At 65.7% G+C, this 27839-nt stretch overlaps 6 protein-coding genes across 6 annotated transcripts; 3 read left to right on the top strand and 3 right to left on the bottom strand.

Annotated features, from left to right (window-relative positions):
• The first annotated feature begins 1314 nt into the window (after positions 1-1314).
• On the top strand, positions 1315-5819 carry EPS8L3 (EPS8 like 3). The gene is made up of 18 exons (XM_032203038.1): positions 1315-1355; positions 1474-1547; positions 1620-1684; positions 1788-1943; positions 2529-2678; positions 2763-2836; positions 3224-3357; positions 3442-3545; positions 3630-3738; positions 3826-3890; positions 4011-4085; positions 4195-4343; positions 4455-4557; positions 4653-4840; positions 4983-5058; positions 5164-5274; positions 5371-5450; positions 5558-5819. Exons 1-18 carry the CDS (start codon positions 1315-1317, stop codon positions 5817-5819), a joined length of 2016 nt encoding a protein of 671 aa, XP_032058929.1.
• Positions 5820-6531: 712 nt separating this feature from the next.
• LOC116498751 (glutathione S-transferase Mu 3-like) lies at positions 6532-8292 on the bottom strand. The gene is made up of 8 exons (XM_032203147.1): positions 8232-8292; positions 7885-7960; positions 7548-7612; positions 7364-7445; positions 7185-7285; positions 6984-7079; positions 6803-6913; positions 6532-6716 (listed from the first exon to the last, which is right to left on the bottom strand). Exons 1-8 carry the CDS (start codon positions 8262-8264, stop codon positions 6621-6623), a joined length of 660 nt encoding a protein of 219 aa, XP_032059038.1. The 5' UTR covers positions 8265-8292; the 3' UTR covers positions 6532-6620.
• A 470-nt stretch (positions 8293-8762) lies between these two features.
• Positions 8763-10554, bottom strand: LOC116498806 (glutathione S-transferase 2). Its single transcript, XM_032203228.1, has 8 exons — positions 10502-10554; positions 10333-10408; positions 10006-10070; positions 9840-9921; positions 9668-9768; positions 9342-9437; positions 9160-9270; positions 8763-8932 (listed from the first exon to the last, which is right to left on the bottom strand). Exons 1-8 carry the CDS (start codon positions 10535-10537, stop codon positions 8837-8839), a joined length of 663 nt encoding a protein of 220 aa, XP_032059119.1. The 5' UTR covers positions 10538-10554; the 3' UTR covers positions 8763-8836.
• Positions 10555-11526: 972 nt separating this feature from the next.
• On the bottom strand, positions 11527-18090 carry AMPD2 (adenosine monophosphate deaminase 2). Its single transcript, XM_032203433.1, has 18 exons — positions 17965-18090; positions 16754-16884; positions 16140-16270; positions 15762-15830; positions 15122-15233; positions 14841-15027; positions 14606-14747; positions 14412-14501; positions 14035-14164; positions 13755-13949; positions 13441-13572; positions 13176-13339; positions 12921-13047; positions 12616-12779; positions 12417-12537; positions 12165-12338; positions 11848-11958; positions 11527-11757 (listed from the first exon to the last, which is right to left on the bottom strand). Exons 1-18 carry the CDS (start codon positions 18032-18034, stop codon positions 11542-11544), a joined length of 2466 nt encoding a protein of 821 aa, XP_032059324.1. The 5' UTR covers positions 18035-18090; the 3' UTR covers positions 11527-11541.
• An 83-nt stretch (positions 18091-18173) lies between these two features.
• On the top strand, positions 18174-25898 carry LOC116498697 (guanine nucleotide-binding protein G(t) subunit alpha-2-like). Its single transcript, XM_032203037.1, has 11 exons — positions 18174-18258; positions 18818-18871; positions 20247-20423; positions 21333-21375; positions 21608-21749; positions 21830-21987; positions 22371-22499; positions 22761-22890; positions 24599-24752; positions 25054-25234; positions 25685-25898. Exons 1-11 carry the CDS (start codon positions 18174-18176, stop codon positions 25896-25898), a joined length of 1467 nt encoding a protein of 488 aa, XP_032058928.1.
• Positions 20291-26127, top strand: GNAT2 (G protein subunit alpha transducin 2). Its single transcript, XM_032203200.1, has 9 exons — positions 20291-20423; positions 21333-21375; positions 21608-21749; positions 21830-21987; positions 22371-22499; positions 22761-22890; positions 24599-24752; positions 25054-25259; positions 26071-26127. Exons 1-8 carry the CDS (start codon positions 20306-20308, stop codon positions 25242-25244), a joined length of 1065 nt encoding a protein of 354 aa, XP_032059091.1. The 5' UTR covers positions 20291-20305; the 3' UTR covers positions 25245-25259; positions 26071-26127.
• Positions 26128-27839: the final 1712 nt, after the last annotated feature.

The raw sequence follows: 27839 nt of genomic DNA, 5'->3' as shown, positions 1-27839 counted from the left end.
AAGTGTCGGGGGGGTCAAAGGGACACAGTGACTGCAGCCCTGCCACCCCTTTATCTGGCCCAGATGCATCAGGATCAGGTCGGAGAAGCCAAAAGCCTCAAACCAAACCCCAAAGCCCCACTGCTCCACGCCAGGAACGGAGGCACGGTGTGTCGCCCTCCGGTACAGGGACACGTGCCTGGCCACAGCCCGGCCAGTGCCCACCTCACCAAGGACCAGTGGTGGCACAGCACAGGGCTGGAGCAGGGGGGTCTCCTCCCTGATGGGGAGGGGGGGGGTAGCAGGGCCAGGTCCTGCAAGGGGGAGACCCCCCCGGGACCTAGCAGGGCTGCCTGCCCACGGACAAAGGACGAAGCCCCACGCTGCGGGGTCACCACTGGGGACCCGCACGCCGGATCCGGCCCCTCCTTGGCACCTGGGAAGGGCTCCCCACCCGTTCCCCTCCACTTGCCCAGTTTCGGCCAAGCCAGGCAGGCCAGGGTTACCCAGAGGGCAGAGGCGCAGCGGTTTGTGGGAGAAAGGCTTGGGTGCCAGCAGCGTGAGACGTCACGGGCTCACCCAGGGGCGGGGGGGAGCCTGGGCTGGGTGTGGGGGCACCCCACCTGCTGGGGGCTGCATCCCCCCAGGTGCCCCCCAGGCAAGGGACCCATGGCACAGGGCAGGTACCCCAGGGATGCCCAGGGTGAGCGGGGTGGCGGCAGCTGTTTGTGCCAGGTGTTCACACCCACCACCCTGTTTTCCTATACCCCCCCCCCCGCCCGAGGCAGACGCCTTAGGGCAAAGACCAGCTGGGTGTGGTGCTGACGTCAAGCCCTTACCCCTGCCCTGTGCCACCCTCAGCTGCGCAATTCCAGCCCGGGCACCCGAGGGAACAGCACCGGGATTGGGGTGAGCTCGGACCTCTGGGTATCCCCCAGATCGGGGGGGGAACAGGGGGGGCTCTGGCCACTGGGTGAACCCTGCGAGGCTGGGATGGGGCAGGGGTCCTGCTGGTGACCATTGGCGGGAGGGGGGGGATGGACACAGGGTGGGTCCTGGGCCACCAATGTTTTTGGGAACCCACGGGGGTGACACAGCAACCTGGGGACCTTGCTGGGTGGTGGGCTCAGGACCTCGCACCCAGACCGAGCCCAGATCCTGGACTCCAGCAGGGCGCTGCCCACCCTATGTGGCCCTAAACCAGTTGGGTCCACACCGGGTGCCCCGTACGGGGCTGGGGCAGGGGCAAGCACACCGCCTGCATCCCCTCCAGCAGCCACACACGGCCTCCCCCCTCTCCCCCCCCCACCAGCGCTGCCATCGCTGCCCAAGAAGATGGGAGACCCCTTTGGCCGCTGGAGCGGCCCCCCGTCCAGGTGAGTGCCCAGCAGGGTGGGTGCCCCGTGCCCCCAGCGATGGGGAGGCGGGAGCCGTGCTGCAGGGCACAGTGGCCGTGGGACTGTCGGACTCACCGCCATCTGTCTGTCCGGCCAGGGGCGAAACCGAAGACAGCTCCCACCTCCACCGCTCCAACAGCTTTGCCCGACCCAGTGGGAAAAGCATCTACAGTGAGTAGCAGAAACCCCCCGAAACCCAGCTCCCCCCCGCGTGCCCACCCCTGACCCTGTGTGTCCCCCTAGACCAGCGCAAGGACTACAGCCAGAGCCTGCTCAAACCCCAAAGCAATTTCCAGCACCATGTGGAGGTAGGAGCCCCCCCCGACTGCCTCCCTGGTGCCCCACGCTGTGGGGAGGTGACGGGCGCCCCATGGCACCCCGTGACTCCCCGTGCTGTGTCCCCCCCCCCAGCACCTGCTCACCATGCGGCTGGACAGGGACATCCGCAACACCGATGACTGCCTGGCTCGCCTGAAGGCGCTGGAGGCCCAGGGCCGGGTGTGGGGTCAGGACCTCATCCTGCAGGTCAAGAACCAGGAGCTGGTGCTGAGCGATGTGGAGAGCAAGGTACAGTGCGCCCATAGCACCCCCAAAAGCTGGCAGCCAGCCAGGAGCAGGCACCGACCCTGGCACCCCCCCATTCTGGACCCAGCTCCCCATAAACGCGGTGTTCCCCCAGCCACAGCACCCCTGTATGCCTGGCACTCCCCTCAACCCCAGCACAAGCATCAGCCTTCCGATGCCCCCCTGTCCCTGGCACCCACCCTGGCCATGAAACCTACCCTGGACTCTTCACCCCCATACATCTCTTATTCCCCCACCTGTGGCACCCCACATAACCCTGGTACCCCTGCCATCACAGCCCTATAAGCTTGGCACCCTCTTTGCCCTGGCGCCTACCACAAACCTTGCACCCCTCTAAGCCTGGCACCCCGTTGGCCGTGGCACCCGCAGCCCTGCCTCACGGCACCTTCCCCAGGAGCCCGATATGCCCCTCACCCCCTGCTCCTGGCTGGGCACCGCATAACCCTGACACCCACCTTCTCCTGTGCACCCCAATAATCCTGTAATCCCCCTGCCCCTTGCACCACGATAACCCTTGCAGCTCCCTGCCCCTTGTGCCCCTATAACCCCTTGCGCCCCCGTGTGCAGGAGGAGCTGGAGAGCTACCCGCTGGGCAGCGTGCGGGACTGCGCGGCCCTGCTGGATGCCTGCAGCTACGACTCGGTGCTGGCCATCAGCGTGCAGGAGCAGGGCCCCCCCAGCACCAGCGTCCTGCTCTTCCAGTGCGACCGCATCGGGGTGAGACAGGGCACGGGGGTTGGGGGGGGGGGTGGGGGGGCTGCGCACCAGGGTGGGAGGCTGACGGCATTGGGGCTGTGCCAGGCCCAGACGCTGAAGAGCAGCCTGGAGAAGCTGGTGAAGCAGTGCAAGGAGGAGCAGCACCAGTACGGACACAGGTAAGGGGGCGCGTGCCCCCACCCCCTCCACGGGGGCAACCAGGCTGGGCCCTCCCCAAGCCTGCCCCTAGCCCAGGCTGGGGGACCCCAGGTGGCAGGGTCTGGGGGGGCTCTCCCTTCTGGTGGAGGACCCCACTGCCCCCCACCCTGCTCCAAAGGGTCCCTCCCCATGGGCATGGGCCCCTTCTGCCCCTGCCTTCCTCCCTCCCGGTGTAACCCCCCCAGCACCCTCCTGGCGGGTGGGCCCCCTGCTGCCCCAGCCCCTGGCTCAGCACCCACCTTCCCCTGCCCATGGGTACAGACCCCCGGCACCCCCATAGCCAGGGGCAAAGCCCCATACTGCAGGCACCTCAGCAGCCCCCCCCCCCCCCATCTCTCCCTGCCCAGGGCCCCTTCGGACCTGCCCGACCCGATCCCCCCGTACATGTCAGCCCCCTACAGAGCCCCGGAGCGGTGGGCAGCCACCCCAGAGCCCACCTTTCCAGCGCCGCCCCAGCACAGATCATCCTCCTTGGACTACAGTGAGTCCCGGGGGGGCCATGTCAGGGTGTGGGGAGGGTGCTGGGCACATCTGGGTCCCCTAAAGTGTGTCTCATCTTCCCCAGGAGCAGGGGGGGGCAGCTGGGACCACCCCCCAGCACCAGCCGCTCAGCAGAACACCTGGGTCAACCCCTCAGGCCAGACCATGTCCGACACCGACCGAAATGTGGTAAGTGGCACCCCGTGCACCCCCATCCCCACATCCCCCCCCATTAGCCCCCCCGGCTCACCCACATCTATGTTGCTCCCACAGATGGTCCTCAACCACGTGCTGGATGACATTGAGCTCTTCGTGAATCAGGTGAAGGATGCCCTCAGCCTGATAAGCACCAAGAACCAGAAAAAGAAGAAGAAGAGCAAAGGTGGGAAGGGGGGGGCTGTGCCAGGGGGTGGTGGGGAGATGCTGGGGGGCTGTCCCAGTGCCAGCCCCCCTCTCTTCACCCCTCTAGCTCTGCCACCCGAGGCCAGCTACAAGGACTTTTTCCAGAAGGTGAAATATGCCCTGAACCTCCTGGTAGGTCCCACCCGGCAGGACACGACCCCACGGCTCTGGGGCATCTTCGCTGGGGCTACGGGGGGTGTGGGGCTGGTGGGGGCCACACGGGGCCACGCTCTGTGATTTCTCTCTGCGCAGGGGATCACCCACCAGCACCTAGAGAACCCGGACCCCGCCCAGCTGCTGCACATCATCTTCGATACCCTGTCCTTCGTGAGTGCCCCAGGAGCGGGACCCCCTACCCAGCCAGGCGCTGCCCTCGGCACCCTGCCTTTGGGGCAGCTCTCGGGGTGCTGAGGGAGCCCCCCTGCCCGTTACCCAGGTCCTGGATAACTGCCCCAACCCCAGACTGGCGCCAGCGGTGGATGCACCGCTGCTGATCCCGGAGGCGGTGGAGCTGCTGGAGAAGACCCTGCACCCACACGAGTACAGCACCTGGAAGATGCTGGGCATCGCCTGGAACAAGACCAGGTGGGCTCTGGGCCTCCACCACCGAGGGGGGCTCTGAGCGGCACCCCCCGGCTGGGGACACCCCACTTTGGGGGCCGCACACCCACCACCACCTCCTTTGCGCCTTGGCAGGGCCGAGTACCCCAACAGCGAGCAGGTGCCCCCCTACATCCCCACCTTCTCTGACGGGTGGCTGCCCCCACCCATGATGAATCCAGAGCAGCAGCAGCAGCAGGTATGGGGCATGGGGGGGCAGCAAAGACACCCCACTGCCTGCCTCTGTTTCCCCACCTTGCTCTGAGCACGCGTCCCTCTCTGCTCCCCGCACAGTCACTGGCCACCAGCTACAAGAACACCCCCAGCTATGGGAACATTCCCGGCCATAGGAACGAGGACATTCCCAGCTACGGGGACATGCCCAGCTACGGGGACATGCCCAGCTACGGGAGCCTTCCCGGCTACGGGAGCACTCCCAACCGGGGGGACGTTCCCAGACGTGGGGACATTCCTGGCCAGGTGTAAGTGCTCCTGCTGCCCCACGGATGCTGTAGGGGCAGTACTGCAGCAACAGTGCTGGGTGGGATCCAGCCATGGTTGGGGGCACCCCTGGGTGCTCACTGCTGCCCCCCCCTCCTTCAGGCCCTTTTCGCCCCCCCCCAGGCTGGCGCGGGCTCTGTATGAGTTTCAGGGCAGGAACCCACAGGAGCTGAGTGTCAGGATGGGGGACACGCTGGAGGTACAAACTGGGGACCCCCAGCGGGTATTCTCTGGGGAATCAGAGCGGGACCCCCCCCTGTGGGGGGGGTCGGGGGAGCTGCCGCATTGTCACCGCCTGCCCTAGGTGCTGGACCAGCAGAAGAAGTGGTGGCTGGTGCAGAACAGCATGGGGCACAAGGGCTACGTCCCCAGCAACATCCTGGAGCCGCTGGGGCACGAGGACGGCTGGAGCCAGGTGGGTCCCCCCTCGTGCCTCCTCCACACCAACAGCACCTGGAGGGGGGTGCAGGGATCACCCCACCACCCTCTGTCCCTTTGTCCCCCCTCCCAGGTCAGCCCCCCCAACCTGCACATGGGCTCCTCGCCAGCGGAGGTGACGGCCTGGCTGAAGGACAAGGGCTTCTCGCGGATGTGCGCTGTCCCCTGAGTCCCCAGAACGTGGCCCCCCGTTGGAGGGGTCACCCCCCTGGCTGAGCCAGGCCCCCCCGACCCCTCACGGTCTGTCTGTCTGTCCCCAGCACGGTGAGGTGCCTCGGGGTGCTGTCGGGCCACCAGCTGCTGCAGATGACGCCAGAGGAGCTGCGCGCCGTCTGCCCCGAGGAGTGGCGACGCGTCCTCTTCAAGCTCTCCTCCGTCAAGACGTCCCTGGGGGTGCGTCCCCCGAGCCCCCGCACTGTGACACCCCCCCCAGTGGGTGCTTTCAGGGAGCAGGGGGGCGAGCCCCGGGCTCCCCGCTCCATACTTGTTCTCCCCTCCCTACAGATGAACCCCAGGGACTGAGCCCCAGGGACCACACCGACGCCGTCCCCAACATCCTCCTGCTGCCACCCCAGGACGGAGCGCCCCGGGGGGGGGCAGCCCTGCAGGAGTGGGGGGGCCCGGCAGCAGGAGGTTCCCCGGCCCCTTAGGGCACCCATTCCTCCCAAAAGCACCGGCGGTGGGAAGCTGCTGGGGGGGCACCAGGGACTCCCCCGGGGAGATGTGCTCTGCAGAAGCCGGGGGGAAGCCGGGTACCCCTCCGGGGGGGCCATGCACCGCGAAAGGCTCGCACGAGCCCTGCAAGGCTGAGCTGCTGCTGTGGAAAATAAAGAGAATGACAGCACCGGGCTCTGCGTGTAAATGGGGGGCCCATACCCCTGCCCCACACCACCCCAGCCCAGCAGGGGCTGGGGGCGACACCTCTCACAGGGGTCCCAAGGGGCACGGCTGTCCCCATGGGGGCACAAAGCCCCCCCCAGCACCACCTTGTTAGTGGGCAGATATGTGCTAATGAGCACCCCCCCTAGTGAGAGGGGACCCAGGGCTCCTTCCCACGGGGACATCGGAGGGGACAACCCACAGAGGAGCTCAACCCCTAGCAAGGGGGTGCCGGGGACACAGCAGGGTGACAGCCCCCTCCCACCTCGCTCTGCCCCTGGCCTCAAGCCCCCCAAGATGGAGAGGGCCAAGTCCAGTGCCTCCCCCCACATACAAATTCAGGAGGGACTCAGGGTGCTGGAGCTCCACAATTTATTGTGTTTGGGGTCCTCACACCTACAGAGCCCCCCAGCCCCAGTATGGGGGGAGCAAGCCCCTCCACCCCTACTCCTTCTTGTTGCCCCACTTGGCCATCTTGTTGTTGATGGGCATCTTCTGGAAGCGGCTGGACTTCATGTAGGCAGCGACCTTCTCCAGGGCCTGCAGGAGCAAGGGGAGTGCTGGGGACCCATTGCCCCCCGAGCCGTGACCTCAGGGGTCCCCACCCACGGCCCCCCCATACTCACCCCGAAGCGGTCCATGAAGTCCTTGAGGTTCTTGTAGGGCTCCAGGCACTTGGGCTCGAAGATGCTGTTCTGCTCCAGCACATCGAACATGAGGAAGTCCACGAAGGTGAGCTACAGGGGGGGGACACACACGGTGAGGGGCAGCGTGGGGATGACCCCCCGCCCCATTCCCCAGCCGTACCTTGTCCCCCGCAAACCACTTGCGGTCCCCCAGGAAGTTGGAGAAGAGCTTCAGCTTCCCTGGCAGCTGCTCCAGGTACCCCGGCTTCAGCTTCTCCTGCGAGGGCAAGGGGGCGGCCGTGGCTCCCGCCGCCCAGGGACCCCCCATGTGGGGTCCCCGAAATGACCCCCCCACACCCTGCTGCCCCCAGGGGGTACTCACGAAGTCGGGGTTGTAGCAGACCATGACCAGGCTCATGCGGAAATCCATCACCTGGTTCTCCAGCATGTCCACGCGCAGCTTCTCCTCCTCCGTCTCCCCGCCTGAGGGACGGGGCAGGCGTCAGGCCCCCCCCACCCAACAAAGCCCCCCCCCCCGCCCCGCAGCCCCCCAGCACTCACACATGTTGTGCTTGCGGGCGATGTAGCGCAGGATGGCGTTGCTCTGGGTCAGCTTGGTGCTGCCGTCAATGAAGTAGGGGAGCTGGAAGGGACATCGGGGTATGGGGACGCTGGGGGGGGGCAAGGGAGGGGACACAGAGCGGAGTGCCCCCCCCATGGCTCCCCCCAGCCCCTGGCCACCTACGTTGGGGAAGTCCAGCCCCAGCTTCTCCTTCTCGTTGATCCATTGGCTCTTGTCGTAGTCGGGAGCTGCGGGGAGAGCAGGGGGGTGAGGCCGTGCTGTGCCCCCCCGGTGGGGCGGGGAGCTGGATGCCCCCCCAAGACACAGCCCCTCCGTTTGGGTCTCGGGAGAGGGCAGAGGCGCTGGGGGGAGCCCCCGACACCCCCCAGCCCCATTGCACATCGCCCCCCCCCGATGGCGGAATCGGGGCGCGGGGCCCAGCTGCGTGCCCCAGGAGAGCAGTGAGGGGGGTCGGGGGGAGTCGGGGGGGGGTGTGTGAGATGTGCCGCCCCCCCCTCACCTTCCCCGCAGCTGTACAGTTTGTCCTCGTACGGCGTCTCGGTGTACTCCAGCAGCAGGCGGATGGCGTGAGCCAGCTGGGGAGGGGGGGAAGGCGGAAATGAGCCCCCCCACGGAGAAAACCGAGGCACGGAGCAGAGCGCAGAGAGCAGAGCCCTTAACGCCCCCCCCCCCAACAACCACACCGGGGACGCCCCCCCCGCCCTCCCGTACAGGGACCCCCAAACCCTCAGGGACCCCTGGGCACAGCACGAGGCACTGAAAGGGGGGAGGGGGGCTTCACACCCCCCCAGCAGCATCAGGGTCCCCCCCCGGCCCTGAGGAGCCCCCCCCGTCCCCCCCACGCACCCCGCGGATGTCCCAGTATCCCAGCACCGCCATGGCCGCGATCGCTGCGTCCCCCCGCGCCCCCCCCCCCTTCCCCTTCACCTTCGCCTTCCCGGGGCGGGGTTTGGCGGGGGGGGGGCCTTAAAGGGGAAGGCGGCTGAGTGCGGTGGGGGCCGCCGGGCGCAGCCTCAACCCTGGGCCCTACGGTGGGCGTGCGCCCCCCCCCCCCCCCCCCACACACACACACCGGGGGGGCTCTGCACTGCCCCAGACTGCACGGGGGGGTCTCTTTTCTTCTGCCCCCCCCCCCCAGCTGCACAGTAGCAGCCCCTGTCCTGGGGGCCCCTTCCACCCCCGCACGGTGCATGGGGGTCTCATTACCCCGGGGGGTGCGCGGGGGCCCTCCCGCCTCCCTTTATCCGGGGGGGGCATGGAGGGATAACCCCCCACCCCCCCGGGATGCGGGAGGGCGCCGTCACCCCCAGGAGCTGTCCCCAGGGTCCCCACCCCTCCCAGCACCCCACGGCAGCTCCATGCGCACAGAGGGGAGGGTGCGGACCCCCAGCTTTATTCTGCAGGGGAGGGGGCTGGGGGGGGGGGGCACATGTGGGGGGCACGCATCTCGGTCACTCCTTCTTGTTGCACCACTGCGCAGTCCGCCAGAAGATGGGGGTCTTCATGAAGCGCCCCGACTGCATGTACGCCCGGATCTTCTCCAGAGCCTACGGGGTGGAGAGGGCATGGGGACTGGGGACAGGGACAGGGATGGGACGGGGATGGGGACAGGGACAAGGATAGGGATGGGACAGGGATGGGGATGGGACAGGGATGGGGATGGGACAGGGATGGGGATGGGAACAGGGACGGGGATGGGATGGGGACGGGGGTAGGGATAGGGATAGGGATGGGACAAGGATGGGCACAGGGACACTGGGGTGTCCCCGCTCACCTCGAAGCGCTGCAGGAACTGGCCCAGGTTGCCCTGCAGCTCAGGGCAATCGGGGACAAACATGCGTTGCTGGTCTAGCACATCGTACGCCAAAAAGTCAACGAAGGTGAGCTGCGGCGGGGGGAACAGTAGGGTCAGACCGCTACCCCCAAGCCCCAGCCCCCCCAGCCCCCAGCACCCACCTTCTCCCCAGCAAACCAGGCCCGGGAGCCCAGGAACCGCGACAGCTCCCGCAGCTTCCCTGGCAGCTGCTCCAGGTACGCCGGCTTCAGCTTCTCCTGTGCACAGGGGGGGCAGAGCTGGTGCAGGGCCCCCCCCCTCCCCAGCCCCTCCAGCCCCCGGGGTCCCAGCCCCATGGCCAGGACCAGGCAGGAAGGGGCCCATTCCCAGCGCACCTTTGCAGTGGCAATTAGAGGCCGCGGTGTGTTTTGTGATGACCCCGTGCCTCCAGCTGCCCAGGGACCCCAGGGGGGGTCCTGTCCCCCTTTCCCCCCCCCATGGCACTCACAAAGTCGGGGTTGTAGCACAGCCGGATGAAGCTCAGGCGCAGATCCATCAGGTGGTTCTCCAGCATGTCCACGCGCAGCTTCTCCTCCTCCGTCTCCCCACCTGAGGGATGGGGCAGGCGTCAGCCCCCCCCCCCGAAACCCCCCCCGCCCCGCAGCCCCCCCAGCACTCACACATATTGTGCTTGCGGGCGATGTAGCGCAGGATGGCGTTGCTCTGGGTCAGCTTGATGTTGCCATCGATGAGATAGGGCAGCTGGGGGAGGCAGCGGGGGGGGGTCAGTCCTGGAAGGCCCCAGCCCCACCGTGCGCCCCCACCCCCTGCCCAGCCCCCACCTACGTTGGGGAAATCGAGGCCCAGCTTCTCCTTCTCGTTGGTCCAGTCGCTTGGGTCAAAGTCTGGGGCTGGGTAGGGAAAGGAAGATAGGGGGAGCAACGGGGGGGGGAGCGGGGAGGGGGGGGCACAGGGAGATGGGTCCCCCCGGCTCCCCCCACTGCACCAAGGAGGCAGGGGACGCGCAGAGGGGGCTCCCCGGGAGCAGACCCTTCCCCCGCCCGCAGGCACCGAGCCAGGGCCAAGCTCCAGGGCCGGGGGGGGCCGCAGAAGGGCGGGGGGGGGGGGGGGCAGCTGGGGGTCCCCTCCTCGGGCCGTGCTGCCCCCCCCTACCTGGCCCGGAGCTGTACTGCCGCTCCTCGTAGGGGGTCCCGCTGTACTCCAGCAGCAGGCGGATGGCGTGGGCCAGCTGGGGGCAGAGCACGGCGCCGGTCACCCCGCTCGGCGCCCCCCCGGATTAGGACCCCCCCCCCCCCCCGCACCCTTCCCCCTCCCCGCTCACCCCGCGGACGTCCCAGTAGCCCAGCGTGACCACCATGGCGACTGCGGGGACAGCGCCGGGGGCAGCCGGGACGGGGTGGGGCGGGGGCGGCACCGAGAGGCCGAGCCCCCCCCCCCCTCCCCCGCACCCTCCCCCTGCCCCTCCCCGCCTCCCCCCCGGAGCGCGAGCGGCCCCCGCCCCCCCGTGCCTCAGTTTCCCCCGAGCTCGGGGCTGCGCTGTGCCCCCCCCCAGCTCCGCTTCACCCCAACCTCACAGCACCCCGGCTCTTACTTAAATACTTTTATTTCTCATGCTTTTTTTTTTTTCAGTTGTTTTTCTTTTTTTTTTTTTCTGGTGGCCGTGTGGTCACCAGCACTTGACCTCGGAGCCCACATCAGGGGCACAGGAAAGGGGGAACACACTTGGGACGGGGCGATGCCCCCGCGGGACGAAGCGGCCCCGTAGGGCCCGGAGCCCCCCTGGCAGTGCAGGGGATGGGGGCAGGCAGCGCCCCAGCCCCATGCCTCCCTCGAGGCAGCCCCTGGGCCACCAGGTCCCCAGCAGGACGAGGGCACAGCGTGGGCGAGGGGCTGGGGTGGGGGCTGCACCCAGCCTGTCCCCACAGCCCCTCGTAGCAGGGCGAGAAAGAGGACGGAGATTGGGGCAGGCCCTTCACGGGCATCAGGACCCCCGCCTGGACTCGGTGGGGGTCCCGCCCGGCATCCCCGCACCCGGCACCAGCAGCCCCCAGCCCGGCACCGGGAGGTGAAGCCACGGCCCCCAGCAGGGCCCGTGCCCACATCAGCCCCCAAAGGCTGGCCCCAGCAGGGCCCAACCCAGCTGAGAGAAAGCAGTGGAAAATAACCAAGAAGGCACAAAAAAAAAAAAAAAAAAAAAAAAAAAAAAACACTACCAGGAGTAGGGAACAAAGCCCCCAGAGCAGAGGCACTGGCACAGCCCTGGGGACAGCAGCGGGGAGGAGCAGCTCAGGGCACTGGGCAGCAGGAGGGGGGCAGCAGCGGCAGAGCCTGGGAGGGACACGGGGCCGGGAGCAGGGGGGGTCAGCGGGGGGGCAGAGTGGAGGTGATGGTGAGCGCGTCCTCCTCCTGGATGGTCTCCAGCTCCTCGCTCTGCACCGCCTGCGTGATGAGTGTCAGCTCCTGGCACAGCGTCTCGAAGCGGTAGCTGACGCGGATGTCGGGGACGTTGGTGCGGCGGATGTCATTGCCCTCTGGGCCCTCCTTCAGGTAGTGGGGGCCCAGCCAGTAGCTCTTCACCTGGGGGCAGAGCAAGGGGAGGCTCCTGCAGCCGCCCGCCCCCTCCCCACAGAGCGCCGGGGTCCCGGGGGGGGCCAGGGGCAGCGGTACCTTGTGGGAGAAGCCGCTCATGAGGACGCTGTTGCGGGCCAGCTCGCACATGTCGCAGGAGCTCAGCTTCCAGACTTGCGTGGCGATGCTGTACTCCTCCATCAGCGGCTCCTGGGGGGCACAGCCTCAGCACCCACCCACCCAAAGAGGATGGGGGGGGCCCAGCTTTTCCCCCCTGCCCTGGGCCTCCAGCACCCTCCGCAGCCCACTGCCCTTTTCTTCCTCCAGGCCCCCCCAACCCCGTCCCGTGGCCATGGTGGCTGCCCCATGGAGGTTCTGGAGGGGTCGGGGTCCCGTGGTCCCCCCCAGCAGCTCACCTTGGTGAAGTGGAACTGGAGGGGGTCGTCGGTGGAGAGGGAGACCATGAGCCCCCGCGAGAGGTACTCGGGCAGGGGGTTGCGGTGGTAGCTGAGGAAGAGACTGTTGTTGCTCAGCGGGGACATGGCGATGCCGATCTGCGCCAGGTAGTACAGGTACTGCAGCACGGGGGCCTGGGGGGCACAGCGGGGTGAGGGGGGGCCCGGCCGTGCACCCCAGCGTCCCCCCAGCATCCCCCCCGCCCTGCTCACCTTGCGGAGCAGCAAGCCGTGTGAGATGTTCTCCGACACCATGAAGCCCGAGACGAGGTGGTGGATGGGGCCGGCCTCGCCACAGTGTGGGCGCAGCACGAAGGTGTGGAACCCGCGTTTCCTGCCACGGGGGGGACAACCGTCAGCACCCACCCCCTGCCAAGACACCCCCTGAGCACTCCCAGGCGCGGAGCCTTACCGTCGGAGGTGGTTGAGCACCGTCATGTTGGCGTACATGTAGTACAGGTAGTAGGAGTAGGGCGGGTTGTCCTCCTCCACCCAGTTCCCTGGCAGGGGGCTGTCCAGGTTGAAGATGTGGTGCTCGGGCTTGGACTCATCATCCACGCTGTCGAAGCCGTCCACCTGCAGGTGAGACACCACCGCGGTCACCCCCCACCAAGGACACCCAGCCCCAAAGCTGTGAGGAAGGGAGGGAGCGGGTCCAGGCTGGGGGTGCAGGTGCCACTGGTGGCCCCCGGCCCCCCTGCAGGAGGCGGCGCTCACGTGCTCCAGGAAGAGGTGCAGCTCGGGGTGCTGGGCAGGGTGGATGGTGGCCTCGTAGAGGGGCAGGAAGATGTTCTCCAGCATCTCCTGGAAGTTGGCTAACTGCTTCTTCGTCCGGTAGACATCGCTGCTCGGGGACGGACGACTGTCAGAGCCCGGTGCTCCGTCCCAGCCCAGCCAGACATCGGCTGGGGGTCCCCAGTCCCCCCCCCCAGGACATGGTCCAGGTGGGGGCAGCTGCCCCCCGGCACTCACAAGAGCCGGGGCACCTGCACAAGCCAGCGGACGTTGTTGGAGTGGACACGGTGGTTGACGGCCCAGCAGGCCAGCTTGTCCCACTCATCCCGGGAGCGGCCGTAGATGGAGAGCCGCAGCTCGGCGTTCTGGTACTTGCTCTCCTCCAGGTCGGACATCACCTCCTGCCAGGGAGGGGGAAGCGTCACCCTTCCGCCAGCAGGAACAGGGACACGGGTGGCATTGCCACTGTGAGCACTGGAGGGAGGGAGGCACGGGACCTCACCTTGATGATGTGGGCAAAGTACTTCCCCGAGACGCGGTTGTCCGTCTTGATGAAGATCTCCCGCAGGATGGACTCGCCGATGGGATTGTACTTGGCATTGAACTTGTCGAAGCGGTGGAAAGTGTTGCGGTCCTGAAATGGGGGCGCAGACGTGAGCTGAGGCTTCCCAGCACCCTGGAGCCACCAAAACATCCCCATCCAGAGCTTTGGGCACCCCCACCCCACCATGGGATACCCCTGGAGATCTCCCACCCTGGCCAGAGACGAGCTGGAGGACCTGCTCATCTCCAAGATTTGGGGATGTTTCCCCGTACCGCGTGGACGTCCAGAGTGTCCACGCTGAGGTCATAGGCAGTGAGGTTCATGGTCTCAAAGACCTCCTTGAGCGTCTGCTCCTTGCCCTTCTCCACGTGGACGATTTCATCCAGGTGCTTCTTCATGGCCCGCTTGATGAAGCGCAGGAGATGCTTCTGGTTCATGCAGGACGAGGCGTGGATGTGAGTGTCCACCTGCAAGCCAGAGGCGATGCTCAGCCCTGAGAGCCGCTGGGCGCTCCCTGCCCGAGCCAGGACCCCCACCACGTGCCAGCAGTACCTTGCGGATGTTGTAGAAGTCACGGTGGGGCACCTTCTTCTGGGCCGCCAGCTCCTTCATCTCGTTGAGCAGGACGTGCATCTGGAACTTGGAGCTCAGGTACTGCAGCCGGCGGTAGCAGAAGGATTTGCTGCCCGAGGCAAGGAGGGGGCATCAGTTTTGGGGCGAGAAGGGAGAAAATCTATCCCCAAAAGGCTGGTGCCCACCAGGAGGAGGGGACACGGCTCTGGACTCTGGGGCCCCCCACCCCTCGCATGGTGACCATGAGCCAGGACAAACGTGGGGGCTGCACCAGGACCAGGTGTCACAGCCACAGCCACGTCCCCCAGTGCTGTCCCCAAGGTGCCCACCCCCCATGGCAGGGCCCTTCTCCTCACATGGGCCCGTTGATGATCAAAGCCATGAGGAAATTCATGTCGGCAATGAACTCCTGCAGGTCCGGGTACGGCAGGTCCAGCTCCGTGCTCCTGCCAGGCACACAGACGGGGCAGTGGGTCGGGTCCCCCCGTCCCCAGCCACCCACCACAGCCCCTCACCCAACCCATCAGAGCGGCGAGCCTCCCCATCTCACTTGTCAGTGGGGTCCTGCTTGGTGTAGACGTGCACCACGCCATCCACCATCTTCAGCCCGAAGCCCAGGTCGGCCGGCATGGTCTGGGGGTCGCACTTCTCGTAGGGGTGCTGCTCTGCGAACGGGGGGTGCACAGGGGCATCTGCGGCCAGGAGAGACCCCGTGGTCACGCACCGGACGGCTCCCCACCAGCATCCCCATCCCCAGTGTAGGGAGCCTCCTGTCCCATGCTCACCAGCGGCCACGGGGGTCTCGGGCACCTCCTCATAGCCGCGGGTCTCCAGGGGCTTCTCGGAGAGCTCCTGCAGGTAGCGGGCGGTGGTTTTGCAGAAGCTCTGCAGCGACAGCCCCATGTACTTCTCCCGCAGGAACAGCGCCTTCACCACGCTCTTGGCTGCATCCAGCAGGTCCGTGAAGGGCACCTGGGAAGGGACACAAAAACAAAGTGGGGGGGATTTCACCCCAAAACCTCCCATGGGTGCTGAAGGGTGCCCCTCGTGGGGGGCAGAGGCTCACCCCGCACTTCTCCTCCCCGGAGATGGTGACGCGCTGGAACTCCCGCTCCAGCAGCGCGTCACGGTCCTTGGGGACATGGTCCACCAGGTCCTCGCTCTGCTCCTTGAAGAGCCTGCGGGCACGGCCAGTGGCCAGTGAGATGGGGACACGGCCTCGCGCCCCCCCACCGGGGGCTGCACACGGTCCCCAGAGGCAGGAAGGTGGCGGCGTCCCCAGGAGTGTCACTGCTGGGTGCCACATCCTGGTTGGAGGCAGTTGTGTCCCCCCTCCACCCCCCTATGCCCAGACGCATCCCCCAGCCCCACAGGAGCACAACGAAAAGTTGGGGGGGGGACAGAGAACGAAACAACTCGTGACAGAGACAACTCCCAAGCGGAGACAGGAGGGAGGGGACACGCAGCGCCGGGGGGGTGACAGGGCCAGGCTGGGGACAGATCTGTCCCATGCCAGCAGCAGGGACCCCAGCTCACCCCAAATCCCCCATCCCTAAACCACCCCCGGGCGCATTAACCCCTTCACTACCAGCCTTGGCAGCCCGGCTGGGGGCACCTCTCGGCTCTGTGCTTGGGGGAGAGGTGGGGGGGCCAGAGTGGGGCTGGGGGTACCCCAAGCCCCTGGTGTCACCGAGCCAAACACTCACTGTAAGTCCGCGGCACTGTCAACTTTCAGGAAGTCCTGTTTGGCTCTGAGCAAAATGTCGGGCTCGAGTCTGGGGACAGCGGAGGGGACAGCCGGGAGGGGACAGCCAGGAGGAGAAAGGGGCCAAGGCGTTGGGGGGGGGAGAGAAAACATCCCATTAATGCCCAACCCAACACAACCACACAGAAACCAGAAAAAAAAAAAAAAGAGAAAAAAAAAGAGAAAAAGAAGACAGCAAGCGCAACACCCACGGGAGAGGAGAGGACACAGAACTGGCACAGAGGACTGACAGCCCCCAGAGCAGGGCCGGGGTGCCCGCGGTACCCGGGGCGGTGGCTGTCCCCATGTGGGGACCTGTCCCAGGGGGACCCCGGCTTACTTCACATCCTGGCTGATCTGGCGCTCCAGGCGCTGCCGCCGCTCCTCCAGCTGCTCGATGGGGCTCTCCTCGGGGAACTCGTACGGCGCCGTCCGCATCTCGCTCTCAGCCAGCGAGCGACAGAACAGCTCCTGCGGGCCCACCGCTGCTGTGAGCTGTGCCAGGTCTCAGCCCACACCCACCGCTGCCGTGAGCTGTGTTAGGTCTCAGCCCACAACTACCCCTGCCATGAGCTGTGCCAGGTCTCAGCCAACACCCAGCCCTGCCACCAGCTGGACCTGCTCTCAGCCCGTGCTCACCGCTGCTATGAGCTGTGTTCAGTCTCAGCCCACAGCACCGAGGAGGCCACGCTGTTGGGCTGGGGAGACACAACCTTGGGGGTGGAAGGAGAACAGCCACGGGGCTCCCCCCCAGCCCCAACCCACTGCAGAGCCCTGAATGGGGGACACAGGTTTGGAATCAATCAGGTGCGTGGGGTCACTTCCCTGCCACCACGGCCCCTGCGCGGGCAGGGGCGTGGTCGCCAGGCTGTTGCTGTGTCCCAGGGAAAAAGAAGGTAGGTGAAGCCCCCCCAGTCTGAGACCTGGCAAACCTGGGGTACAGGGAGGACCCACCTCAGCAATCTCCTTGTATTTGCCATCCATGGAGGTGCGCAGGTCGACAGGGAAGTGCTTCAGGCAGTGGGGTGTCCCGGGCAGGGAGCGCGCTGACTGCAGGGGCCGGGACCCTGGCCCCCCCCGCAACTCTGCAGGCACAGGCACAGCGTGAGCATGGTGCGGGGGGCTGTCTGCGCCCCGCTCCCAGGCAGGAAGGGGTTAATCAGCCCCCCCGCAGCCCTCTGGAACTGGGATCCTGGTCCCACCGTGGTGGGGGAGAAACTGAGGCAGCGCAAGGGCAAGAGCTCCCTCGTCACCCATCAGGGGACGTAACGAGCCAGCATCGCTAGTGGGAGAGGGGCTCAGGGACGGGGCCAGGACCCCCAGGGCACTGCCACGGGTGCCCACACAGGTTGTGTCACCACACTCCCTCTGCCCCTCGTCAGGCACTGGTGGCAGCACGGGTGCCCGTGTCACCCCACGGCACCGCGGGCTTGTCCGGTGCCACCCAGTGAGCCCTGCGCTGCCGGAACATGCCCAGCGCCCCGTGCCACCTGCAACACCGCTGGCACCTGGTGCCACCCGAGTCTGAGAACAGCCCCCCTGAGCCCCCCCGTGAGCATCCCCACCGGCGAGGTGCCGACCAGCACCTGCCCTGTGCCACCGTCACCCCGTGCCACCGCCACCCAGCGCCTCGAGACCCCCAGGGGCTGACACACGAAGCACCCCCAGCCCCAGCACCCCCAGGGGCTGCTGCCCCCCCCGCTGCCGGGTGAGCCGGGGGTGCCCTGGGCCCGCATCCAAGCCAGCCCCAGCCTTCCTCTGCCTCCTCCTCCTCCTCCTCCCAGCCAGCTCGCACAGCCGCTGCGCCACGGCACCGCCGCATAGCCCCCCCCCCGGCCCCCGCTGCCATCGGGGGGGGCACCCGGCACTGCCCGTGACCACCGGCACCCCCCGGCCCCAACCCCCGGCAGAGAGGAGCCCCCGCCGAGCAGCCCCGACGCCACGGTGATGGGCGCACAGCCCCCAACACCCCCCGCCCCCCCCCCCAAAAAAAAAAATCCCCCAAAGCACCCCCCCGGGGGCCACCACCCGACTCCCCCCCACCCACCGCAGCACTGCCCGCCCCCCCCCCGGGTCGCTGCTCCCCCCCCCAGCTGCCTGGGCCGCCCCAGGGGCTGCGGGGGGAGATCTGGGGAGGGGGCACCCCTAGCTGGGGGGGGGCTCACCTGCGGGGCCGGGGGCCTGCAGGCTGCCCCGCTTCTTGAAGGGGAACTTGGCCGGGGCGGCCGAGGACATGGTGGCTCCGGGGGCGGCGGGGTAACGGGGAGGGGGGGGGGGGCGGGAGGGGGCGGGGGCGGCCCCCGGGGCCCCGCGGGACTCTTACGGCGGCGGGGCCGAGCGCTGGCCGCCGGCTCCCTCCCCGGGTTGATGATTGATGCGGGAACCGGGGCTGGACCAAAGTCCCCGGCGGAGGCAGGCCGGAAGCCGGCCCGAGGAAGAGGATGGGGCGGAGGGAGGATGTGGGCGCGGGGCGGGGGGAGGAGGAGGAGGAGGAAGGGGGGGGGGGGGGGGGCGGAGGAGGAGGCGGCCCGGGGTTGTCGCAGCAACCGGCCCCGCGGCAGGGCGGGGGCTCGCCCCCGGGTGGGGGCTGCAGCCCCCGGGGGCGGTGCTGCTCCCTCCAGCCCCCGCCTCAGGCATCGCCCCCCCGGGACGTGGAGTTGCCCCCCCCATGGCATCAGCACCTCCAGCAGCCCCCCCCCCCGCCGGGGACACGGCTCCGACCCCCCCCCAGCACCGCACTCCCCCCCCCCCCGGCCCATCAGCGCCCCGCAGCGAGACCCCCCCAAAAGACGAGCATCGCCGCCCCCGGACCGGGTGCCCCCCTCCCCAGAGCCAGGCCTCGAAGCCCCCCAAAGAGGGGTAACCTCATCCCTGCCCCCCCGCACAGACAGCCCCCCAGGAGGGGACCTCCCCCCCAGCATCACCCCCAGACCCTGCCCGGGAAGGGGGGGTCTGTCCTGACCCACCCTCCCCGGCCACCCCCTCTGTCCCCCAGCCAAATCCCCTCAAACAGGGCAGGGCTGGGGAAGGGCTCGTGCTCCGGGGGTGTCGCCCCCTGTCCCCCCCCGCCCCGTACCTGCGCCGCTGCTCCCGGTGCAGTGCCCAGGCCGGGAGTGCGGGCGCGGTGCCGGTGGGTGCCAAGTGCCCCTAATCCGGCACCGGAGCCGGGGGGATTTTTAGCTGCTGCCGGAGCAGAGGGAATGCCGCCGGCCCCCCGCGCCCCCCAGCCCCAGTGACAGGGACAGCGAGGGGACAGCGCCCTTCAGGGCCACCCGGGGGGACACGAGCTGTCGGGGAGGGGGCGGTGGGGCCCCCCCAGCCTGAGCTCTGGGCTAAAGCCGTGCCCCCGCCCAGCACCACCACCCCCCCACGCCTCTGGGTCGGGAGGTTGGTATTTTAATTGGACCCCCTTCGTAAGCGCAAAGTTCATTAGAGGCTCAGAAGGGGCTTTGTGTCCGTGGGGACAGCGGGGACAGGCTGTCCCCATGCCACCGCCGCTGCTGGGCATGGCGGGAGAGGGTTTGTGGTGGGGGGAAACGCGGGGATGCCACCCCCGGTGACACCGCAGGGCGCGGGGGGGTCACAAACAAACCCCTGGAGCCTGCAGCACCGCCACGGGGACCCAGCGGCTGTCCCCTGTCCCCAGCACTGCCCCCTCCCCAGAGCCAGCCCCAGCAGCGCGGGGCGGGGGCACCCACCCTGGGGGCCCTGTGGTCCTGCTGGGCTGGGGAGGAGGAGGAGGAGGCAGGGGGGAGGAAGGCTGAGCACCGTCCTGTTAAAGAGCTTAGGCAGCAGGAGAGGGGCCCAGCGAGCGGCACTCAGCAGTGCAGGATTACAGGTGCTCATTACTGCCTGTAATAATTAGCTCCATTTCCCCAACAGGAGGAAACCCATAGCCCCGCCATCCCCCTGTCACCACCCCGGCAGCACCCGGGGTCCCTGGGTGTGACGGGAACTGAGCTGAGCCCATCCCCAGCACAAAGCCCAGCCCTGCAGCCCCACGGGGGGGCACCCAAAAGTGGGGTGCCCCAAACCCACAGAGCCCCCCAGACACCCCACAGGACCTGGGGTGTCCCCATCCCCTGTGGGCAGGGGATGACATGCCACCTGCCCCCTTACATAAGGCACCGTGCCCACCTCCCTGGCCACCTCCCCGAGATGCTCTTTCTTTTCCGAGCCCTAATCTTTGCCATCTTGGGCTAATTGGATTTCCTGGGTCACATGGAGAGATAAAAAGTCCCCAAATCCATCAGCCCAGAAATTGGGTTATCCATGGGGAATTAAGGGAGAGCTCGGGGGGCAGCCAGCCCGTGAGCACCCAGGCGAGCGCTCCAGCACCCCCGGCACGGCGCGGGGCAGTGGGCGCCTGGTTCGGCCTTTCGGGGCTTCCCTTTCTTCCCCCTCGCCCTCCGCCCGCCCCTGGGGTGCGTGCGCGCCCCCCGCGAAGAGCTGGAAGAGCCCGGGGACCTAGAGGAGCTCGAGGCGTTGGAAGAGGAAGACGACGCCATGGGGAGCGGGGCGAGCGCAGAGGATAAGGAGATGGCCAAGAGGTCCAAGGAGCTGGAGAAGAAGCTCCAGGAGGACGCAGATAAGGAGGCGAAGACGGTCAAGCTGCTGCTGCTCGGTAGGGTGGAGGGGACATCCGCACAGGGGCTGGCTGGGCACAGGGAGGACACAGGAACTATCCCATGTCCCTACCTGGCACAGGGACCCCATCGGTCCCCATCGGGAGCTGTATCCTCTGGGGATGGGCACAGAGCAAAAGCAACTGGGGCAAGGGGACAGAGAGGGGCTGGGGCTGGGGCTGTGGTGCCAGGGGTGCCGGGTGCCCCAGAAGTGTCGGTGCAGGGACATGCAGCCACTGGCCTCATCCTCTCCTCTTGCTGCCCCTTTTTGTCCCCAGGAGAACCCCTTCCCCTCAGCGCTGGGTCCGTTCTCGTTAGTCTGACAAGCTGTTCTTAGCGAGCAGAGGGTTGTCCCTCCACTGGATGTCCCCCAGGGTTGTGCCTGGGAAGAGCTGGGGGTGGCGTCTGCTCTTGGTGGCATGTAGACAGGTGGCAGGGACCAAGGGGACACCATGGGGTTGGGGAATGGAGTGGCTGAGGCCAGGACACCTTGGTGACACCTGTGGGGATGGGCGTGGGGGGGCAGTGGGACCCTCAGCATCCCCAAACCCTGCCCCACTGCTGGGCACAGGAGGGGACTGTCCCTTGGAGGACCCTGCTCCCCGCTCAGCCATCAGGGTAACTCCGCGGGGCATGGGGGGCAGGAGCAGCAGCAGGGGCTTAGCCAGGTGAGGGGGGGCCAGGGTCAAGGCGATTAGCACCCTAATTCTAAGCAGCTTCCTGTGCTGCCCTAAGCCGCTTAAAGCACCAAGGCAATCGCCGAGGCAGCGCAGGGATGGTGGCAGCCTCTGCAGGCCTGAAGCCACGGTGATGGGCAGGGCAGGGGGACAGAGCAGTGCCCATCACTGTGGTGTCAGGCACGCGGCATGCCCCAGCCACCTCTGAGGTTTCCTTTGACTCCTTTCCAGGGGCTGGAGAGTCGGGCAAGAGCACCATTGTGAAGCAGATGAAGTGAGTACGGCTGTGGCAAGGGCTGCGCCCCACGGCTGGGTACCCAGATTTGGGGGAGGGGGGACAAGGACTGAGCTCCAGAAACCCCTGGCAGAAGCATGGGGCCGTAGGACTTGGGGGTGTCCCCAGCACCATGCTGGTGGTGGGCTCCCAAAGAGGGGGTGATGCTGGGGAGAGAGGGGGCACCCCAGGGTGCCGGGCTCTGGGACTGAGGCTGATGTGTGGCCCCCAGGATCATCCACCAGGACGGCTACTCGCCCGAGGAGTGCATGGAGTTCAAGGCCATCATCTACGGCAACATCCTGCAGTCCATCCTGGCCATCATCCGCGCCATGTCCACGCTGGGCATCGACTACGCCGAGTCGGGACGGGCGGTCAGTGGGGGCGTCCCGCCCCGGGGGACGAGGGGAGGGGACAGCGCGTGGGGACAGTGGCAAAGGGCTCTCTCCTGCAGGACGACGGCCGGCAGCTCTTCAACCTGGCCGACTCCATCGAGGAGGGCACCATGCCTCCCGAGCTTGTCGACTGCATAAAGAAGCTGTGGAAGGACGGCGGGGTGCAGGCTTGCTTCGACAGAGCCGCCGAGTACCAGCTCAACGACTCAGCCGCGTAGTGAGTGTGGGGGTGTGCACGGGTCCCCTGCCTGCTGCAGTCGCTCCCAGCTCCAAAATCCCCTCCCTGCTTCTGGGAACAGCTGCAGCGCACCACATTGTTCTTTGTCCACCCAAGGGCCCCACGGGTGCCGTCTGGCCACAGCCCCCCGTGTCCCCATGTCCCCACTGCATGGGCAGGGTGAGGCCAGCTCAGGGCCATCTGTGCCCAGCTGCAGTCTCACTGTGCCCCTCAGGGTGCGGGTTGGAGTCACGTCCTTCACCAAGACCCAGCCCCAGACACCCCTTAAAAGCCCAGCTGTCACCCGGGGCTGGCATCGCACCCTCCACGGGGACCGGGACGTCCCCAGCCCCTCCACAGCGTGTCCCCTGCTGTCCCCGCAGCTACCTGAACCAGCTGGACAGGATCACAGCCCCCGGGTACCTCCCCAACGAGCAGGATGTGCTGCGGTCCCGCGTGAAGACCACGGGCATCATTGAGACCAAATTCTCTGTCAAGGACCTGAATTTCAGGTGGGCGCACGCACACACACCACACACACACCACACACACCCCCGTGAGCACGGGCAGCCCCTCCAGCCCCGACAGTGGGAACAGGGTCAGGGATGAAGGTAACAAATTGTCCCCCTGATGCTCTGGGGCCACCTAGACTAGAGGGATGAGAGATGGGTCACCGAACCCGTGCCCCCCGAGTGCTATGGGGGCACTGGCACCATCCCAGCGGGGGTGGCAGGAGCAGACGTGTCACCGCCCCGTCCTTGTCCCCTCCCCAGGATGTTCGACGTGGGAGGGCAGAGATCTGAGCGCAAGAAGTGGATCCACTGCTTTGAGGGCGTGACCTGCATCATCTTCTGCGGGGCGCTGAGCGCCTACGACATGGTGCTGGTGGAGGACGACGAAGTGGTGGGTTTGGGGCTGGGGAATGGCTCAGCAGCGATGGGGGAGAGGAGCTGGGTGACAGCACCCATGCGGGTTGGCCGCAGTGGGGCAGGTGAATGCTCTGGGTGCCTGGGGCACAGCCACAGGACGGGGGGCAGCGGGGGTGGCTCAGCCCGGCCCCAGCCCCTGCGTGCACCCGTGCTCCCCCCGGGGCAGGAACAGCCCAACCAACCTGACGCTGGGGTGGTTGTGCCATGGGTTTGATCCTGCTGACCTTGAGGAAAAATCAGCTCCTTCCAAGGAGGCCTGGCCTCCTCTCAAGAGCTGCCATCCTACGGGAACAAACATCCGGGTGCAGCAAAGCCCCGCGAGCCAACCCAAACACACCGGAGACAACGCAGGAGGGGAGGAAGCCCCAGCAGAGGGGCCCAGAGAGCCCTGGTGGAGGAACAAAGCAAATCAGGGTGCTGGGGGGTGGAGGAGCAGCAACAGGGCACAGCTTTTATCCTCCTCTGCTCCCCACGAGCAGCAGCACGGGGAAGGAGAGCAGAAGCTCACCAAGCGAAGCCTCTGGGTGCTGGGCAGGGGCTGCTCCGGCGGGGCTGCTGCTCCCCTCCCCCCCACGTGCTGGGGGGACTCGTGCATTGCTCAGGGAAAGTAGCTTTGAGGGCAGAGACCTGGAGAGCAGAAACACGATGGCCCCAAGAAGGTGCCTTATTTCTCATCATTATTTTTGAAGACAACCAGGAAAAGCAGGCTGCCATCTCCCCTGCTCCACGGCTTGGGGCAAAGTCTCCTTGCTGCTATCTTCCGTAGCAGACGGTCCCACGGATGCTCCCCAGTGTGCTGAGCTGGGTGCTGCCAGAGCTAGGCTCTGCTGCCTGGGGCTGGGTGACACCGGGTGTGCCCGGGCTGCCACTAGCCCTTCCCCAGCCCCTCACAATGACACCTTACTCACTGAAGTCCTTGGGAGAGGCTGTAATGCTTCCCCTGCAAAGGACAGGGCAGGATTAAGCCAAACTGGGCCCTGTAGGAGCCCCAGTCACTGAAGCAATACAGGAATGCTGCCACAGCAGGGACCTAGACAATGAAAACCCATCCCCATCAAAGCACCTGCCTGCAGCAGGCAGCTGCAAAGGTCCAGCTGGATGGAGCCTTGTCCTCCCTGCAGCGAACTGGAAAATGTGCCTCTGCTCCCAAACCAGAGCAGAGCAATGCTTCCCCTTTCCGTGCTCCTTCGAAGCCAAGCTGTGGGTAACGGCTGAGGACTGCAGTACCCTGGGGAAATCCTGCAGCATCGCAGCACCGCCTGGCCAGTGTGGATAGGGGCACGGGGCCCTTGCTTGGGGCTCCTCCTGCCAACGATTCTCCCATCAGGATCAGTGCAAGCTGGTGCTGCTGACCGTCAGGGCCAGAGCCCCAGAGCCCCACACTGCCTGCAGCTGCTTTGCAGCTCCAGTGCTGCTCCCCACCATGAGCAGCACCCCAACATACCTGGGTCACTCGCACCATAGTGCAGGGGCTTTGCAGCTCTTCAGAAGAGCAAGGGGGCTCTTTGGAGGGTAGAGCCATTTGCTGCCATAGCAAACAGCACAGCCCCAGGAGTTGCTCCACTGCTGCTGCCCTTTGTTTTGCAGCAGCAGCTTGGGGCAAAGCACCCGTCACAGCACCGGGGCACAAAAGATGGTTTGGTTGTAACCAAGTGCCCATGCTCTGTCCTGTTTGCTTTCAGAACCGCATGCATGAATCCCTGCACCTATTCAACAGTATATGCAACCACAAGTTCTTTGCCGCCACATCCATCATCCTCTTCCTCAACAAGAAGGACCTTTTCGAGGAAAAGATCAAGAAGGTCCATCTCAGCATCTGCTTCCCCGATTATGATGGTGAGTGGGTCTGGTCCCCCTGGGGGCCGGCCTTCACTGGCTCCATTATGCTGGGAGCAGTCCCTGGGGCCGGGAGCAAACCGGGGGCAAGGCCAGCATGACTGGTGCCATCTGGAGGATGGAAGCAGGGCAAAACAGCTTCTTTTAAAACTGAGTTGGTAGCTGCGGTTAGCACCCAGCTGGGAGGCAGGCTGTGGGTCTGACTCCCAAACACAAGCCCCAGGCGTCCCCAGGTTCCCTGGCCCCGAGCGTCACCACCCCGGCAGAGGCACCTGCAGCGAATCGCTCCCTCCCTCCGCAGGTCCCAACACATTTGAAGACGCAGGAAATTACATCAAGACCCAGTTCCTTGATCTCAACATGCGAAAGGACGTGAAGGAAATCTACAGCCACATGACCTGTGCCACAGACACACAGAACGTCAAATTCGTCTTTGACGCAGTCACAGATGTCATCATCAAAGAGAACCTCAAGGACTGCGGGCTCTTCTGAACATCTGTGTGGCAGGTATTCCCCATGGCAGCCGGCAGCCACGAGCAGCAGCCTCTGAGCCACCAAAAGTGCTGGGGAAGGGGGGGCCACAGCCAGCAGGGTGAGGGCAGCCCCCGAGCCTGGGGCTGGGAACCTCCAGAGGCGAGGGACGTGCTGGCAGCAGCAGGAGGGCAGCACTGCCTGAGCACAGCTTCGCTCCGCTCCCCGAGCAGCCCGGTTATTGCTGCAAAGCAGCCTGACAAAACACGTTCACACCCCTGCTTTGTGGAGAGAGATGGAAACAACAGATTACAGCCCAAACTATGCACTTAAGCAGGATCAGACGTCTTTATCTCAGGCCTCCTGTTGCCACAACACTCTGCTCACTGCTCCCTGAAAAACAGCAGCAGGAGCTCCCCTTGTGCCTGACTGCTAAGACAGCTGCAGGGGAAATGGGGCAGGCAGGCGGCAATAGGACAGGGTGAAGCCTTGGGCCAGGGCTCCCCACACCAACGCAGCCCCCTTCTGCTTGGAGCACGCAGCAGGCTTCGGCTGCGAGCCCGCTGCTGGCACCACGGAAAAGATGAGCGTATCGAGTGTTGGCAGCAGCCGGGGGGCCCTGCCTTCTCCCTGGGTTACAGGCAGCAGCGAAAGCTACAGCGAATGATCAGCTAGGGAATAATAGGTTTATACCACCCTCACCTTCCAGCTACATGCTGCCGCCCGGGCCCTGCTTTTGAAGCTGGTGGTGCAATGCAGATCTGCCTCTACAGGAGCCCTTCCTGGGCGTTACGCTAGTAACACCTTTGCTGTGTTTAATACCCTCTTCTTTCCTCCTCCCTGCCAGAAGAGAAAATGACTTCAGCTTCACATCACCGTTCTGCTGAGCAGAGCCAAAAGGATTAAAGAAAAAAAAAGCTACCTGGCCCCCACTTTTTCTATGACCTACTCAACCAACCACCTGCGTTCAAGCCCGTAATAGGAAGGGGCTGAAGCCGAACTTCCTGCTCCCTTTCACAGCCATTTCCTCTTTTTAAAGAAAGAAACCCCGGCTCCCTGCAGTGCTTGGAGGTCAGCGTTTATCAATGAGATGCGGAGCGGTTTGACACCAAAGAGCACACAGACCCCAGTGCATCAGAGAAATTAACGCCGAGCCGCCACATGCCCCCCTGCGCAGCTGAAGGTGGCACCGCCACGGGACCGGTGCCAGGCACCCGCCCTGCCCTCGCCCGCTTTGTCAAACCTTAATTGGGTTGAACAGGGAATTTCTGGGCAAGGGCGGTGCCGCCTCCGAGTCATGCCTGGTAGCCAGCCCTGTGGCAGGATGAATTAATTATTTTGTGCTGTATATAAGTCCTGAGACTTCGGTGAATTTCTCAGAAAAATCTTCCTACTGGACAAAGGTCAAGAGCTGCTGCTGCCCCCGGTTGTGCTCTGCCCCCCGACAGCCTTAAGCAGACGAGCGGCCGGTCCTGGCCACCTTGTCCCGTGCCCACCAGCCAGGGCAGGGGACGCAGGAGCACTGGGGGCCAAGGGATGCCATCACGCCTCCAGCAGAGGAAGGGGTTGGATAAAGAGGAAATGGTTACTTGAAAGATTTTCATTCTGCTACTTAGAGCTGTATTTGCTCTTACTGTTTGTAAATAAATCAGTGTCGGTACTGTAGACAAGTCCTGTATCCTCTCAATGTCTACTGCAGGGTCACCTATACGGCTTCACTTAACAGTAGGGGAAAAAAATAAAGAAATATGCATGACATGGATGTCTCATTTCTCCCACTTGGATGTCTCTGTGATGATTGCTCCCAAGCCCCTTTCCCATCGCAGAACGCCTGAAGCAAGGAACATTTTGCGTTCTTTGCCTGAGCTGCTCTCCCCGCGTGCTGCACACACAGGTCCCCCGCCACCATCAGCTGTGCCCAGGCAGCATGGAGCAGGGCCACCACCACCCTCCTTGTCCAGGGGTACACATGGGTGCCACCAAACCACTGCCAGCTGGAATTAAGCCTTCCCAAAACACCCCCCCCATGATAAGGGATGTACCTGGGGCTGCCCTCCCGCCCGGCTCCAGCAGCAGTTGGAATGTGATTGCAGGGGAGCTTTGCATTAATTTGTTTAAAAGACAAGGCGAGCTGTGTCATGCATTAGAGTGAAGCTCAAGTAAAGCCTCGAGGCCTTGCTAAAAGGGAATTGTCAGGCAGGCAGTAGAGCTCAAGGTAATTTGGGAAAAAAAAATCTGAACTATAACGACAGTCTGTAGAGCTGCTGGGCACTGCTGCATGTTTGGCACCCAGCAGACACCGTGACATGGCCATTTCCCACACCCAGAAGGATCCCTCAGGTTATCTTGCTCTTGCAGTGCTGCAGTTCTAGGCAAGAAGCTTCAGAACGGGTTACAGCCACGTCATCTAACAGCAGCCCAGAGCAGTGAACAACTGGATGGATGTCTGCTCTCTGCCATCTGTGCCAGCACAACCCCAGCCTTCGGGAGCAGCAGAGAACACCAAGAGCCATGTATTACACGGCCCGAGGAGCCCTCCCATCAGCTACGCCTGCTTCCCAGCCAAGTGCATGCCTTCCTGCAGCTGGATGGGCAAAGCACAGAAGGGGAGAGAAC

Source organism: Aythya fuligula, chromosome 25, assembly GCF_009819795.1.
Source record: "Aythya fuligula isolate bAytFul2 chromosome 25, bAytFul2.pri, whole genome shotgun sequence".
Taxonomy (NCBI): Eukaryota; Metazoa; Chordata; class Aves; order Anseriformes; family Anatidae; genus Aythya; species Aythya fuligula.
This window is presented reverse-complemented; position numbering and strand designations above follow the sequence as displayed.